Genomic DNA, 16,760 nt, shown 5'->3' with positions numbered 1-16,760 from the left:
AATCAGGCAAGACGGCTCTATATTAACTGATTATGAGTTAAACAGAAATATACTTTAGGTAACAGTCTATTTAAAAGTGAATTTTAAGAGGAAGCGCACATCTAATGTGCATCTAAAGTCACACTTTCCTATTTCAGGGCTTCTTAAGCCAACATGTCCCTTTCTAAGGTAATATTCAAAGTATACAAGAAGAAAACAAAACATGTACACATACTCCACTCTTTTCACTTTCTGCCTTACAAGTAAAACATCCCATTTTTTTTTTCCCCTGTGAGGGACGCACAACCCAGGAAGACATGAAAGGAACTCGACGAACAAGGCGGTGAGGGTTACATTCTGCGTTACCAGGTGTAATAATCCAGTCTCGGAAAGTATACAACAACGGGAAGGGCGTGGATTATAGAGATACCACAGACACATTTTAGATGAGCCAAATAAAATTCTGCCTTGTAAGGAATATTATATATAAAACAGTGCTCAAGAATTCCATTTTTAGTGGCAATAGAAGGGAGAAGTCTGAGAGCAGCCAACAGTTTTATACTTCATTCTACAAAAACCAAATTGCTTAAAAATAGGATACCTTCTGCAGGTGCCATTCAATGAATCTTCTGTCCAAAATCCAACAGGCAATATATACCCATTTAGTTCCTAGGTAGGAGTGGCTTGGTTCAAAGAGGGGAAATGGTAAAAATAAGATAGTACCCGTAAAAAACAACTTTTCTACCTCATATTTTCCTAAACCCTTACCTTTTCTCCATCATTAAAAAAAAATAAACAAACATACAAAACCTCTCCGGGGCCTATATATAATATAGCTCAACTACAGTGGGTCTACAACTCAAAGAAGGGCTATGGCTCTGAGCAAGGCCCGGGAAGTACTGCACTTCTGGGGTTTAAAAGGGTCCTCTGCTTCCCATTCTCGTAAGCTCTGTGGGTACAGGAGGCCTGGATCCTAAAGACCTCCATACGCTGCTGAAAAGACTAACAGAGATAAAGAATAACGCGAGATAACAAAAGACTAGAATGTGCAGTACGTAAGCACTACCAAGAAATGTGACTGAGAAACCTCTGCTATCATATGGCCAAAGTATGGGAACAGTGAGGTTACCGCTGACTTTACAGACCTCACCGAAGTTCAAAATTAAGACTTCTCCAATTCCCTCTGGAGCCCCGCTGTGCACGCTTACCAAGTGCTGGTAACACTGGGGGCCGCAAGGCTTGTTGTCCAGAGCCGTCTCCGTGTTTTTCCGCTTGTAAGTGTTGGGTGTCGCATGAAAAGCTGCAAAATAAACATAAAATATCCAAACATAAATAACATTACCTTTACACATGAACATAACATTACTTTTTCACGTCTCCAGTTCCAAAGGAGAAAGTCAATTACTACATTACACTTTTGCTAATAATGTTTACATTACAGAACTTTCCTTCAAGCTCTTATTGAATTTCCACAATGTATTCTCCTCAGGTCTCCCCCAGAACACCTGAGCTCTAATTATAAACATTTATTTGGGTCTTGAATGTCTCCATAGAAACAACTGATGTATCCTCTACATAGAAATCAGATTTCCTCTTTTTACAAAAGAATTCTGACATCTACAATTTATCGATTTCCACAGAAAGGTCAGCAATCAGCTTGTCAAATGGGGGAGAAGAATGGGACACCAATTGTTAAAAACCAGTTTTAAAAGATAATGAGGACAGCCTTGGAATACTACAAGTCAATTTCTTTGAATCACACACAATTCAAGAACCCAGCGGGAGCCTGCACAGTCAGCACCCTTTCTGCAGGAAAATATAATGGTCAGATAAAACACATTTTAGAAAGATAAAGTGTTTGAAACTTAACATTCCCAAATAATATAACAGAAAAATTCAAAGTCCAGCACACTGGTATACTAACAAGTATGAAAGCGCAGCAGCGAGAACCTCAGACAACTTGGGGAGGCTTTGCTTACAGCGAATAAAGGCAAATACTAGAAATGCCCTATCCAGAATTACACAAGATGAAAATTAATCTGGATAATAACAAGTGACAGATTCATGAAATAAATCATTTTAAAAATATTTGTAAAAAGCCATACTTCGGGCTTCCCTGGTGGCGCAGTGGTTGAGAGTCCGCCTGCCAATGCAGGGGACACGGGTTCGTGCCCCGGTCCGGGAAGATCCCACATGCCGCGTAGCGGCTGGGCCCGTGAGCCATGGCCGCTGAGCCTGTGCATCCGGAGCCTGTGCTCCGCAACGAGAGAGGCCACGACAGTGAGAGGCCCGCGTACCGGAAAAAAAAAAAAAAAAGCCATACATCTATCCATAGAACTTAAATGGGAAATGAAGACAGTGATGAGGGAAGGAAGAAAAAGTTATGTTTTTAAAATAGAAATTCAAGGCTCAGACTGTTTCAAGTATGTGAGTTGGTTTTTCCCAGAACAAGAGCCTGATACCATATGACTTATTTAGCACTGAATTACATTTTGCACAGGTGAAGACCCCTAAAATACACACAGTGAGCACTAGAAGATTACGGTCACATAAGCAGAAGGAATTACATCCATCCAAAAACAAAATCGTCCTGAGCCAGAGGCACATCCTGACTGACACGTTTTAGGTGAAACCTGTGTTTAGTCTGATGTCTCCTCTAGTACATACTATAGTTAGAGACTGATAGTTTTGCCCCAATTCACTGAAGAAGACACACATGTATCTGTACACACACACGCACACAAATGAGGACAGCAGCCTCTGCTGGTGATGAGACAGAAGAAGCCTCTAAGTCAAGACTAGGTAACAGTATCAGCATCGTAAGCCACAATTATACAGCCTCCAAGGTGAGAACAAATTCAGGCCATAAAGGAAAAGTCAGCATGCTAATAATAAAAGTACTTATAAAATTTTTTAAGTACCATTCTTCATCCCACATTGCATTTAGCTAAAGAGAACCATTCTTACGACTAGATTTCCTTCAGCAGAATTTCCAACTTCAATTCTTTAGGAAAACTAAGTATATAAAGAATTCCCTCTTCTAGAAATGTCCTATTTTTTTTAACATCTTTATTGGAGTATAATTGCTTTACAATGGTGTGTCAGTTTCTGCTTTATAACAAAGTGAATCAGTTATACATATGTCCCCATATCTCTTCCCTCTTGCGTCTCCCTCCCTCCCACCCTCCCTATCCCACCCCTCCAGGTGGTCACAAAGCACCGAGCTGATCTCCCTGTGCTATGCGGCTGCTTCCCACTAGCTATCTATTTTGTATTTGGTAGTGTATAATGTCCATGCCACTCTCTCACTTTGTCCCAGCTTACCCTTCCCCTCCCCGTATCCTCAAGTCCATTCTCTAGTAGGTCTGCGTCTTTATTCCCATCTTGCCCCTAGGTTCTTCGTGACTTTTCTTTTTTTAGATTCCATAAATATGTGTTAGCATACAGTATTTGTTTTTCTCCTTCTGACTTACTTCACTCTGTAGGACAGACTCTAGGTCCATCCACCTCACTACAAATAACTCAATTTTGTTTCTTTTTATGCGTGAGTAATATTCCATTGTATATATGTGCCACATCTTCTTTATCCATTCATCTGTTGATGGACATATAGGTTGCTTCCATGTCCTGGCTATTGTAAATAGAGCTGCAATGAACATTGTGGTACATGACTTTTTGAATTATGGTTTTCTCAGGCCATGTACCCAGTAGTGGGATTGCTGAGTCATATGGTAGTTCTATTTTTAGTTTTTTAAGGCACCTCCATACTGTTCTCCATAGTGGCTGTATCAATTTACATTCCCACCAACAGTGCAGGAGGGTTTCCTTTTCTCCACACCCTCTCCAGCATTTATTGTTTGTAGATTTTTTGATGACGGCCATTCTGACCGGTGTGAGATGATATCTCATTGTAGTTTTGATTTGCATTTCTCTAATGATTAATGATGTTGAGCATTCTTTCATGTGTTTGTTGGCAATCTGTATATCTTCTTTGGAGAAATGTCTATTTAAGTCTTCAGCTCATTTTTGGATTGGGTCGTTTGTTTTTTTGATACTGAGCTGTATGAGCTGCTTGTAAATTTTGGAGATTAACCCTTTGTCAGTTGCTTCATTTGCAAATATTTTCTCCCATTCTGAGGGTTGTCTTTTGGTCTTGTTTATGGTTTCCTTTGCTGTGCAAAAGCTTTGCAGTTTCATTAAGTCCCATTTGTTTATTTTTGTTTTTATTTCCATTTCTCTAGGAGGTGGGTCAAAAAGGATCTTGCTGTGATTTATGTCATAGAGTGTTCTGCCTATGTTTTCCTCTAAGAGTCTTGACTATTTTAGACTTCCAGAATACTGAAAATAATCTTTTCAAATAGACATCTTAAAATACTAGTATTTGCAATACATTATTAAAATATATTTCAAACTAAGTATAATATGGGCAGGTTGGAGAGAAGATTATATAAAATTCCCTGATCAGGAAAATTATCAGATGGAAAATTAAAGCAAGATACTTAAAAGTTTCACAAAAAGAAAAGAACATGGATATTAAAGGCTTTTTTTTTTCTTTAATTTCAAAAGCAACTTAAAGAATTTTGGTGCAATATCTTATCTAAAGGTTTTCAAGCAAAGGTAAAAGACTTATAAATTGTAATATACAATTCTAGCTATGCTCTAGGCCTGTATTGGAGATTAAAGTCCCTCTAATAGAAAAGATCCATGATCAGATACCAAGCTTCTGGCCCAGATGAACTGCCAATCCCCTGCCATCAGAATATCTTCCGGGACTTCCTTGGTGGCACAGTGGTTAAGAATCTGCCTGCCAATGCTGGAGACACGGGTTTGAGCCCTGGTCTGGGAAGATCCCACATGCCGTGGAGCAACTAAGCCCATGTACCACAACTACTGAGCCTGTGCTCTGGAGCCCGCGAGCCACAACTACTGAGCCCACGTGCCACATCTACTGAGGCCACGTGCCACAACTACTGAGCCTGTGTGCCACAACTACTGAAGCCCACGCGTCTAGAGCCCGAGCTCCACAAGAGAAGCCACAGCAATGAGAATCCCGCACACCACAAGGAAGAGTAGCCCCTGCTCACCGCAACTAGAGAAAGCCTGCGTGCAGCAACGAAGACCCAACGCAGCCAAAAATAAATAAATAAATTTATTTTTTTAAAAAAAGAACATCTTCCTTAGAGATAAAAGTGGCAGACACCCCTAACATCTAAATAACAAGTAAGGCCCAACATCAGTGAGGCTGCCAGCACAGAAATAATAAAAACAGTTAACATCCAAAAAAGGCCTCTTTCACAATGAAGTTTTAAAGTCTCCCTTTGGGCTTCCCTGGTGGCGTAGTAGTTGAGAGTCTGCCTGCCAATGCAGGGGACACGGGTTCGTACCCTGGTCCGGGAAGATCCCACATGCTGCAGAGCGGCTAGGCCCGTGAGCCATGGCCACTGAGCCTGAGCGTCCAGAGCCTGTGTTCCGCAACGGGAGAGGCCACAACAGTGAGAGGCCCGTGTACCGCAGGAAAAAAAAAAAAAAAAAGTCTCCGTTCAACAATGAGTTAAAGGAAATACAAAACATTCCCTCAAATTCCTTTAAAAAAAATAATAATAATACCAAATATCGGAACCTAAAAGAAGTTGAAACAGCGCTCTAGAGACAACTCACTGTGTTAAAATACATCCAAAAAAAGAGGAAAGAATGAAAATGAAGCAAACATCAGATTCACAAACAGAAAAACAGTAAAAACGAATACAGTAGCTGATTCTCTGAGGGAAAAATATACAAAACAGATTTTCTAAATAAAATATATAAACCACTTCTTAATCTCTTCAAGAAAAAAAGAATCAAACACAGAAGAACAATCAAAGAAATAAAAGAAATTAAAAGAATTATTAGAACATGCAGATCAAATTATACAAATAAATTTCAAAATCGGAATGAAATGGGTAATTTCCCAAAACTGATCCAGGAGCAGTAGGAAATGTATCTCCTAGCACCACTATTATTTAACATGCACTGAAGATACAGTTAGACAGGAGAAGGTAGTTAAAGTTACAAAGATTGGAAAGAAAGCAAAACCATTCATAACTGTAGATAATTACAGCTGGAAAACGCAAAAGAATCTATGCAGAAACTATCACAATCAAGGACAGCCCAGTAAAGTAGCAGGGTATGAAACATATATGATACAAGGGGAAAAGCCCAACACATTTAATGCCTAGAAATCATCTTACCAAAGAATGTAAATACAAGAGCTACGGGAAGAAAATCAGAAAGCTTATTTTAAAGGTCAAAAGGAGACTTATCCCATAGTTAGACATACCCTTATTTTAAATTGTCGATTTCCCCTTAGATAATTTATAAATTTAATGAGATTCCAATAAACATACCACCTAGACTTTTTTTTTTTTTTTTTTTTTTTGCAGTACGCGGGCCTCTCACTGTTGTGGCCTCTCCCGTTGCGGAGCACAGGTTCCGGACGCGCAGGCTCAGCGGCCATGGCTCACGGGCTCAGCCGCTCCGTGGCACGTGGGATCTTCCCGGACCGGGGTACGAACCCGTGTCCCCTGCATCGGCAGGCAGACTCTCAACCACTGTGCCACCAGGGAAGCCCCTAGACTTTTTTATTAATTAGACAAACTGGTTCTAAAATTTATATAGAAATACAAGAATGGCCAGGAGATCTGTGAATAAAGCCCCCTGGAAAGACTCAAGGAACGGAACCCAAAGACCAGAAACAGACCCCAGCCCCTGTGGTGACAGTGATGAAGGCAGCGGCTCAGGGCAACCCCAGAGACACTTGTCAATAGATGGTGTGGAGGGAAGAGATATGGGAACATATGTACATGTATAACTGATTCACTTTGTTATAAAGCAGAAACTAACACACCATTGTAAAGCAATTATACTGCAATAAAGATGTTAAGAGGCTTCCCTGGTGGCGCAGTGGTTGAGAGTCCGCCTGCCGATGCAGGGGACACGGGTTTGTGCCCCGGTCCAGGAAGATCCCACGTGCCGCGGAGCGGCTGGGCCCGTGAGCCATGGCCGCTGAGCCTGAGCGTCCAGAGCCCGTGATCCGCAGCGGGAGAGACCACAACAGTGAGAGGCCCGCGTACTGGGGGGAAAAAAAAAAAATGATGGTGTGGAAACAGTAGCCCTGGAGTTGCAGAGGACGAGTTGGATCCAAAATTCTAACAGAATAAATTCCAAACCGATCAAAGAGTTAGATGTTATTCCCCCAAAAAAGAATATAGCACCAAAAGCCTAAAATGTACTAGAAAAAAAGTGAGACGTCCTTTAAAACCTTGGAGTAGTAGGGAAAGCCAACTGATAGATTCAACTACCTTAAAGGCTTTTTTTTTTAAACTTTGCTATGGGATTTTTACCAAACAGCTAACTGGAAAAAAAAAAAACCACTGCAACTCATCTCAAAAAATTTCCTGACTATATAAAGAGCTTCAAGATATCAAAAAGACCAACGAAGCCAAAAGGATAAAAATAGTTCAGAGAAAATACAAATCTCTTAATCATACAGGAAGAAAAATGCAAATTAAATTATGCTAAAAAGCATTTTACTAGTTCAATCAATAAAATCAGAGTTTGTTTTTTAACACACTCTATTGGCTGGGCTCTGGGAAACAGGCACTCTTACTTTGCTGGTAGTTCTTTAAATTGGCAGATCCCCGTATGGCAGGTAGTTTGGCACTGCCTACACAGAGTGGACCGGGTTAACCTGCACTTGTGGGAAAGGACGTACAGGTCCACCATGCAAGGTTATTCACGGCGGCACCATTACCATAAATGTTGACCTTTCGGGGGACGGGCTCAGTAAGTTATAGGGCCTCCTACAGCAGAAGACTATGCAGCTGTCCAGACAGGAATAATATCTACAATGTTAAGTCCAACAGGGAAAAAACCTGGAGAGTATGGCGCTATTTGAATAGGGTGGTTGGGAAAAGAGAGGAATGTATTTGTGTTTGCCAGAAGAAACTACAGAAAGACACAGAAGAACTAACAGCCGAAGTGGTTTACCTACAGGGGAGTGAGGATGCGGACAGGAGGGGTGGGGGATTTCGCTGGATGCCTTTTAATGCTTTTTGGAAATGTAAGTCATGTGAATGATGATTTATTTTTAAAATAACAATAGCTAAACACACGCCAAGTGCTATTTTAAGTATTTTGCACGTAGTAAGTAATAAATTTAATCCCCATGACAGTTTATATTATTCCCAATTAGACAAAGAACAAAAAGCTCAAAATGCTATATTTAACAGGTATGTTTAAGAATGTATTTAATGACTTCTTTTACCTAAGAAAAATATATAGTGTGTGATATTTTGTCCAAGTCAGTGTAAAGCAATTAAATGCCTGTAGAATGTGTTAGGGCTACACTATGAAGAGCCTGGCTCTAGTGGAACAAGGGGGAAGGGTGGGCACAGCAGTGCTGGACCCGCGTCTCCCATGCACTGCAGTGAGCAGCCCACCAGTCAGTCCCAGAGAACCAGCTTCATTAAGCACAACTTTTCTCCTCCTCTCCCCAGCATGAATAATGAGACGATGAGCAGGTTCAAGATTCATCCAAATTACTCACATTGGAATAGCACAGTAAAATAACTCTTGTAATAATGTTTAAAAGTAGTACCCTCCTGCCTTGGCTCATCTGTACAAAAAAGGTCCATCAAATGCTACATCTATAAACAACAAATTGGAGGGACCACTGCATTGACTCCAATGAAAGAGCTCCCACCAACTTTTTTGCTATAGTGATATCTGAATGCAATTTACAGTATTCTTAAGAACTGGACATTATTTTATAAAATGATCATGTGTAAAGGGGAATTAAATGCAATTCAAAACAACTACTTCAAGGCCTGTGTAATGACAATGCTGCCAAGCCCAAGTAAGTAAGCCTACAATGGCTGGAGTATGGCTGGCTTCTACGGATTATTACAACTACCAAGTCATCAATTTAAACTAGATTAGGAGCACGGACAACAGCTGCAAGGAGATACAATGATAATTCAGAAAGTCTACTTCAAGTTTTTCTAAACCACTAATACTTCACACACACACACACACACACACACACACACACACACACACACACACAAATGACCATTTCCAGACCTAGATACACATCATGTAACAAATTATGTGCTGCAGCAAACATTAAGTAGATATAGAGCAAAAACTCAAAATAAGGCAAGATATAGCTGCCTAGGCAGCTAATTAACATTAAGAGGTACCACTGGAAAATGAGGGAAAAAATTGTAAAAAGTGGGCACAGGAACTCAGCACAGAGACAAAGGTGTTATGCCACAGATGGTCACACAAAACTCTAATGTGGAAAAAGCTAACCTACATTAAGTAAACTCTGCTTAGGAACCAGGAGGTATGAAATATATTTTCAAAAAACATGCCTCAAAAGTAGCTGGTAGTTTCTAAATTGTACTTAATTAAGTTCCAGTTACCTGTAAATTTTACTAAGAAACTTCATTCCCCAGCAATGTCAGAAAAAGAAAGTAATATCCTATGTACCATACGTAAATCTCATTAAGAACATGTTATGCTTTACCTGTATTCAAATGCAGGTGTTTTTAAAAGCAACGTATTCAGAGGATGCCCCTCCCCCCCCAAAAAAAAACCAGATTTGGCACTAAACAGACAAGAATATATCGAAACACCTTTTTAGCCAATTTCTTATTCAACAAGTTATTCATCAGTATTGGCAATGTTGCTCTGGGCCATCAGCTAGGTCACAGTAAGTTTTATTGTAAAACAATTGTTCAGTTAGCATTTATGGAAAAATCACTGATCTGTATTCCAAGTTAGTGGGAGACAGCAGTGCCAGCTTAACATGTGCAAAAGACTTCAGAGCAACCCTTAAGCAGCAAATTAGGAAATAACAATACTATGATGCTAACGTATTTTTCAGTCGTAACTGCAAGATTAAATGACAAATTCTAGTGGTAATCAATGACACTTCCCAAGTTGCTTTAACACATAATTCCACAACAAAGATAGAAAATGTAAACGTACAATAACTGCACTTACGATGTAGGAAGCAGTCATATTTAAAACATCGCCTACAGAAAAGCGTATGAAATGAGTGCAAGCTCTGCTCCCTCTGAACAGACTTGGCGTTTGGTCCATCTATGTTGGGGGTACACTCAGGGGGAAGTGCACCTGGGAGCTGCTGCTCAGTGAGTTCTTTGTACCTAACATTAACCAAGAAAAATGGAAGTAAAGGTGAAACAAGAATTACATTTTTGAAAATAAATTTTCTACAAGATTTCTGTGTATTATTTTTGATGTTTATCTTGCCTAAAACACACAAAGAAGTTTAGCCTACAACAATCTTTATTTAAATGAAGAGCCAATTAAATATTATGCATGGTATATCAAGAAACGAATTCACTGATGTGATTCAGATCTGTCATGAAAAATGTTACTATATTCATTAAAATGAAACATCAGCTGCACTAAAATTTCTACAGGCGTCCCGAGAAATTTCCTCTTACACGCATTCCTGTAAATTGTGTGTGTACGTGTGCGTGTCTGCACGCACGCACGCAAATTTATCCCATCTACCATAAATGGAGTACAGGGTACCAGATACATACACGTATTAGGTCAAGTATCTTGCAGATGTTGGGAACACACGAAGTGGGGAGCTCACTGGCTACGTTAGTTCCATTTCTAAAGAACCAAAATGGTGAGTTAAAGACCATACGAGGCAAAACCATGGCCAGAGAACAAATCTTACTTTTCCTTTAGCTCTTCTGCTGTGCCCTTATCTGGAAACATTGAGGAAATAGCTTCGAAAATTTTATCAGAAGGAAATTTCCGAGGTGGGCGACTTTCTTTATCTAAACAGGGAAATGTAAAAGGAAAAAGGAATGAAAGTGAACAAGCTTGCCAGTCTTTCATTTCCCTCATGCCTAACAAAGCTGATTTCCCAGGAAATTACCAGCTCTATGTTTCACTTCCTTCCAACATATCTCACAAGGATCTGGGAGGCTGGTGGGCCAGACGAAACTCAAACTCAAGCGTGGGAAGCTGCAAGTGCGCCCCGAGACAGAGAACTGAGGCTGTGGTCCCGGCTCAGCCCCTAACTGACGCTGCGGCCCTGTCTGGCCACTGACCCACCTTGGCTGTAAAATGAGGAGCCAGGTGATCACTAAGGCGCCTGTTATAAAAAACTGTACGCTTCTTTGAAACTGCAATTTCCCCCCATATTCTTCTATGCTGTCTTAATAACGAGCTTTGTCCCGTCTTCACCAACTGCCAAGCTCTAAGTTGGGACCCTCTAATTTTCTGGCAAACCGTAATTAGTGTAGCGGTTAAAACATATGCTCTGGGGTCAGTTAGAGCTGGTTCCGAACACAGCATTTTCTGGGTTCTGTTTCCTCCCAATACTGTGATCTTAAGTTACTTCATCTCACTAAACCCATCTCCTCAACTATGAGGTGGATCTGATGATAAAAGCTACCTCGTGGAATATTATGAGAATTAAATGTCTATACGCATATAAAGTGATGAGCACACAACTTGTTCATAGTCAATGACCAGTATGCTATATATATAATGATTATAATGACTGCCCAGGGAAACCAAAAAAAAAACGTTATTTTGCTAGCCAAGGGAAATAAAAGTGCAGGATGAAATGTTATAAATAATATTCTAATTTTGATTATACTACCACTGATATGATATTTAACAAAAGAAAAAAGAAGGAAGGAAGATTTACCTATACTCTATTGTTTTTGAAAATTGCTGTAATGGCTACACGCAAATGTAACAGACAGACGTACCTTCTCGGTTCTCCTCTAGATCTTTCTGTTTTTCTTCTCTTTCGTCAGGATCATCTCCATCATCATCATCATCGTCGTCATTGTATTGACCAAGAGCATTCACCAACTCCACAAAAATTTCATCATTTATAAACCCACATTCTGAAATTCATCAAGTCAAATATCAGAAATACACAAAAATTCACATATGCTTTTGTTAATTTGTAAGAAACAGCTGGAGCCTATCAATCAGTACCATAACACTATTATTAAAATGCTGTGAGGAAAGATCATTTTCAGGACTGGCCTGAGGCAAAGTCAGAAGTAGTACTTATCCTCAACACCTGTCATTTTCACAAGTTTTCAGTGCCTGCCACCATAGCCTAATTCTCTAGAGACTAACTATGGCCTTTGCCTCCTTCCAAACAATGCATCTGCCAGACCTTGCTGTCCACTCCTGACAGGAACATGTGAGGATGTTACACGTTACCCTCCTGCCAGGAACTTTAACAGGGTCTCCTGTTAAATCACCAAAGCTGTGATCCTAATGACAGGATTTCAGGTCCTGTGGCTGCCTAGTGGGGAAGGTATTTTTTTTTTTTTTTTTTTTTTTTTGCGGTACGCGGGCCTCTCACTGTTGCGGCCTCTCCCGTTGCGGAGCACAGTCTCCGGACGTGCAGGCTCAGCGGCCATGGCTCACGGGCCCAGCCGCCCCGCGGCATATGGGATCCTCCCGGACCGGCGCATGAACCTGTGTCCCCTGCATCGGTAGGCGGACTCTCAACCACTGCGCCACCAGGGAAGCCCGGGAAGGTATTTTTGAACATAGGGCCTTTTGGAGCCCATGTCACATAAGCAGAAGCCCTATTCCTCACTGATTTTATTGCTAAAGAATCTTAAAATCTACATACACTCAAACAATTCCATTTAATTTACATGTTATTGACATCACAGTTTGTTACGACCAGCTATGAATAATTTTCAACTGGCAAGCATGATCCTTCAATTTAAAAATAGGGCGCTACCACATATATATGGAATCTAAAAAAAAAAAAAATGGGGCTTCCTTGGTGGCTCAGTGGTTAAGGATCCGCCTGCCAACTCAGGGGACACGGGTTTGAGCCCTGGTCTGGGAGGGTCCCACATGCCGCGGAGCAACTAAGCCCGTGCACCACAACTACTGAGCGTGCGCTCTAGAGCCTGCGAGGCACAACTACTGAGCCTGTGTTCTGGAGCCCGCGAGCCACAACTACTGAAGCCTGCGAGCCACAATTACTGAAGCCCACGCACCTAGAACCTGTGCTCTGCAACAAGAGAAGCCACTGCAATGAGAAGCCCGCGCACTGCAACGAAGAATAGCCCCCGCTCGCCGCAACTAGAGAAAGCCCGCACGCAGCAAGGAAGACCCAATGCAGCCAAAAGCAAACAAACAAACAAAAAAAATGGTCATGAAGAACTTAGGGGCAAGACGGGAATAAAGATGCAGACCTACTAGAGAATGGACTTGAGGACACAGGGAGGGGAAAGGGTGAGCTGGGACAAAGTGAGAGAGTGGTAGTGTACATATGGACATATAAGCACTACCAAATGTAAAATAGCTAGTGGGAAGCAGCCACATAGCACAGGGAGATCAGCTCGGTGCTCTGTGACCACCTAGAGGGGTGGGATAGGGAGGGTGGGAGGGAGATGCAAGAGGGAGGAGATATGGGGATATATGTATATGTATAACTGATTCACTTTGTTATAAAGCAGAAACTAACACACCATTGTAAAGCAATTATACTCCAATAAATATGTTTAAAAAAATAAAATAAAATAAAAATAGTTAGGGAAAACACTGAAAATTTTAGGCTTGTGAGCCCAGGCCAGTCCAACAATTTTAATGTAAAAAAAAATCTTTCATACCTATGTTTTAAAAAAAATAATAAAATATCAATTCTCTGGCCGTGTTTCCAAGAGAATAAACACATGACTCACCTCTATCCCCGTGTACTTTTCCATCATAATTTTTTATTAGCTCTTCAATGAAAGTCCCGTCCTGATCTAAAACTTCATCCCCCATGTAAGGAATGTTATGTAAAACAGTTTCATCTTCCACCTAAAAGTAAAAAATATTTAAAAAGCAGGCTTATCCTAAGTATCAAATTTTTTAAGAGTAAATGTAACATAACTGAAATACAACAATATTTTTTCATAAGTAGATGTCTGTACCCAGTTCTCCAGATCTAAAATAGACATCAAATTCTAAAAGCCACAAAGAAGTAAAAAACCCTTCACATCAATAAGCATATCTGAGAAAACAAACTGTTTACAGGGAAATAATTTAAGAAAAAATACTGTATTACCTAATCTAATATTTCATCAATCATTAAAACTTACCGTTATCTTATATACCTCTAAGAAAGGAAAAAATGCTGCAAATTACGACTCATCATCAATTTTAAGACATGCCTATTTCAGACGTTTCCAAGTTTTCTTAGGATCGATGAACTATGGTTTATCAAAACCAGCGAGGGCTTCCCTGGTGGTGCAGTGGTTAAGAATCCACCTGTGAATGCAGGGGCCACGGGTTCGAGCCCTGGTCCAGGAAGATCCCACATGCCGCGGAGCAATTTAGCCCATGCACCACAACTACTGAGCCTGAGTACTGCAACTACTGAAGCCCACGCGCCTAGAGCCCACGCTCCGCAACAAGAGAAGCCACCGCGATGAGAAGCCCGCGCACTGCAACGAAGAGTAGCCCCCGCTCGCCCCAACTAGAGAAAGCCCGCGCGCAGCAATGAAGACCCAATGCAAAGACAAAATAAATAAATTTATTAAGAAAAGGATATTCCACAAAAAAAGAACCCATAAATAACCATACTCCCAAAAAAGGAAAAGGAAATAAAAACTAACATAAGGGCTTCCCTGGTGGCGCAGTGGTTGGGAGTCCGCCTGCCGATTCAGGGGACACGGGTTCGTGCCCCGGCCCGGGAAGATCCCACATGCTGCAGAGCGGCTAGGCCCGTGAGCCACGGCCACTGAGCCTGCACGACTGGAGACTGTGCTCCGCAATGGGAGAGGCCACGACAGTGAGAGGCCCATGTACCGCAAAAAAAAAAAAAGACAAAGTTTCTGAAGTCCATATCTCAATATGGAGACTAAAACAAGGATAGGTCTAAGTCTTAATGGGCCTCTGAACAAGGTATTGGTTAAAAACAGAATTTCAGAAAGATAATTCTGATAAACAGAATGGACTGGCTAAGTAAGACTGATGGGAGGACATGGCAACTATGTCAAGCGTGAGGTGCCTACCGCTTCTCGGCCTTTTGGCTAAGATCAAAGGTCAAGTGTGAGGTGCCTTAGGCTGGCCCATGATCGACAGGGAGGAATACGCCGGCAAAAGGCCGTGACACACACACGGAACGGTCACGTAGGAGCAGGCAGGAAACAGGAAGAAAAGGGAAATTTTTCAAATTATTCCTACATAACAAATTAAGGATAACTGCAGAGTTCTTAAAGATAATGGTACCTTAGACAAACAAGGAAAAGGGAAACCGGGAGAAAAAGTGCATATGGGGTATAAAAGGAAAATTTAGATGTTAATGTATTTATTGTTCTGTTCAGGGTCAAGCTTATATACAACTAATGAGTCTAGCTGCCATCACACCTCACCTGCACTAATCCCATTTAAACTGGGAGAGTTAATTATTTTGGACACAAGCCAAAATTAAATGACAATTGGCTGTTTTGTCTTCCCAATTATAGCCATATAACCTTTGCACCTCAAAATATATCCTAGCCATAATAAAGACAGCTTGCCTGACCTAGCTTTCGTCACCAGCAAAACCCATGGATGATTCATAATATTTATTGACACCTTTGGAGGGGGAGATAAATTAGGAGTTTGGGGTTAACATATACACATTACTATATATAAAATAAACAGCGAGGACCTACTGTATAGCACAAGGAACTATAGTCAATATCTTGTAATAACCTATAATGGAAAAGAATCTGAAACAATCACTTTGCTGTATGCCTGAAACTAACACAACAGTATAAACTGACTATACTTCAATTTTTTAAATGGTTTAAAAAAAAAGAAGTAAAATTTATTGACAACTTTAAACACTATATGCTTTCAGAATTACAGTCTGTGAAAATATGAACCCTCCCAGAAGCTCCTGCAACATGATTCTCAAACAAAATGTTTCTGAATAAAGCCTTAAATGCACAAAAATACACAATGGCAAAAGAGAATCTGAAGTTTGCCTTTAAGCCTCCACTGCAAAATTTTTAAGAGCAAAGTTACTGAAGCCATTAGAAACATCTGTTTATTTAAAAATCTAGCAGGTAATTCTCTAAAGTAGGCTCACCAAGGACTTCCATCAACACTGTAATAGCCCTATTATTTTATATACCAACTAAGTAATAAAACTATGTATCTTTAATTTAACAACATAAGTCAAGAATGCATACTCAAATTTCTCTTTTGTTCCATCCTCCTTCATCCTACTTCTATAAAGAATTAAATACTGGCATTTCATTACAAAAGCTATTGTGCCAGTGTTATCTGTGGAAAAGTGCTTAACCTTGCCCTGAGAATATTTCATAGTGTACGTTATCACTTAATAACATGCTGCCTAAAATTGTTTTAAATAATACGTTCTCAATTAACAAAACCTCAAAGTCAGACTGAGATTACAGGATACTGACCAACATCTTCAAGGATAAGAACTAGAAGCTTCATCTTTTAAATATATTTTTAATCTCAGGTGTGGCTTTTGCTTAATACTTTTCCTTTGGAGAATATTTTAACTAGAAAGGACTAAGAAAAGAGCAACATCAACACCGAAAAGGCTTAAAAATACATATATTAATTGGTTTAAAAAATTACTCTAAGTACTCCCATTTCGATAGCTATTTTTACTTATACTATCTTAACTCACCTTGACAAGAAAATTATCTATGCTTTTTTATTTAAAAGAAGTGATTACCAAATAAGAAGACACA

General features: G+C 40.3%; 1 protein-coding gene across 9 annotated transcripts in view; it reads right to left on the bottom strand.

The window, feature by feature from the left end:
- EZH2 (enhancer of zeste 2 polycomb repressive complex 2 subunit) overlaps nt 1–16,760 on the bottom strand; it is a 63,475-nt gene that overhangs the window by 9,699 nt on the left and 37,016 nt on the right. For 5 of the 9 annotated variants that reach the window (XM_032642349.1, XM_032642352.1, XM_032642348.1 and 2 more), the window contains 5 exons: nt 13,743–13,863; nt 11,787–11,927; nt 10,739–10,841; nt 10,027–10,190; nt 1,188–1,279 (listed from right to left, as the gene is read on the bottom strand). In XM_032642349.1, coding sequence (XP_032498240.1) covers nt 1,188–1,279; nt 10,027–10,190; nt 10,739–10,841; nt 11,787–11,927; nt 13,743–13,863 — 621 coding nt within the window. Of the gene's footprint in view, nt 1–1,187; nt 1,280–10,011; nt 10,191–10,738; nt 10,842–11,786; nt 11,928–13,742; nt 13,864–16,760 lie in introns of all 9 variants that reach the window. The other 4 variants (XM_032642346.1, XM_032642351.1, XM_032642347.1 and 1 more) reach the window with 1 other exon arrangement.

Source organism: Phocoena sinus, chromosome 9 (genome assembly GCF_008692025.1).
Source record: "Phocoena sinus isolate mPhoSin1 chromosome 9, mPhoSin1.pri, whole genome shotgun sequence".
In the NCBI taxonomy this organism is placed as follows: domain Eukaryota; kingdom Metazoa; phylum Chordata; class Mammalia; order Artiodactyla; family Phocoenidae; genus Phocoena; species Phocoena sinus.
This window is presented reverse-complemented; position numbering and strand designations above follow the sequence as displayed.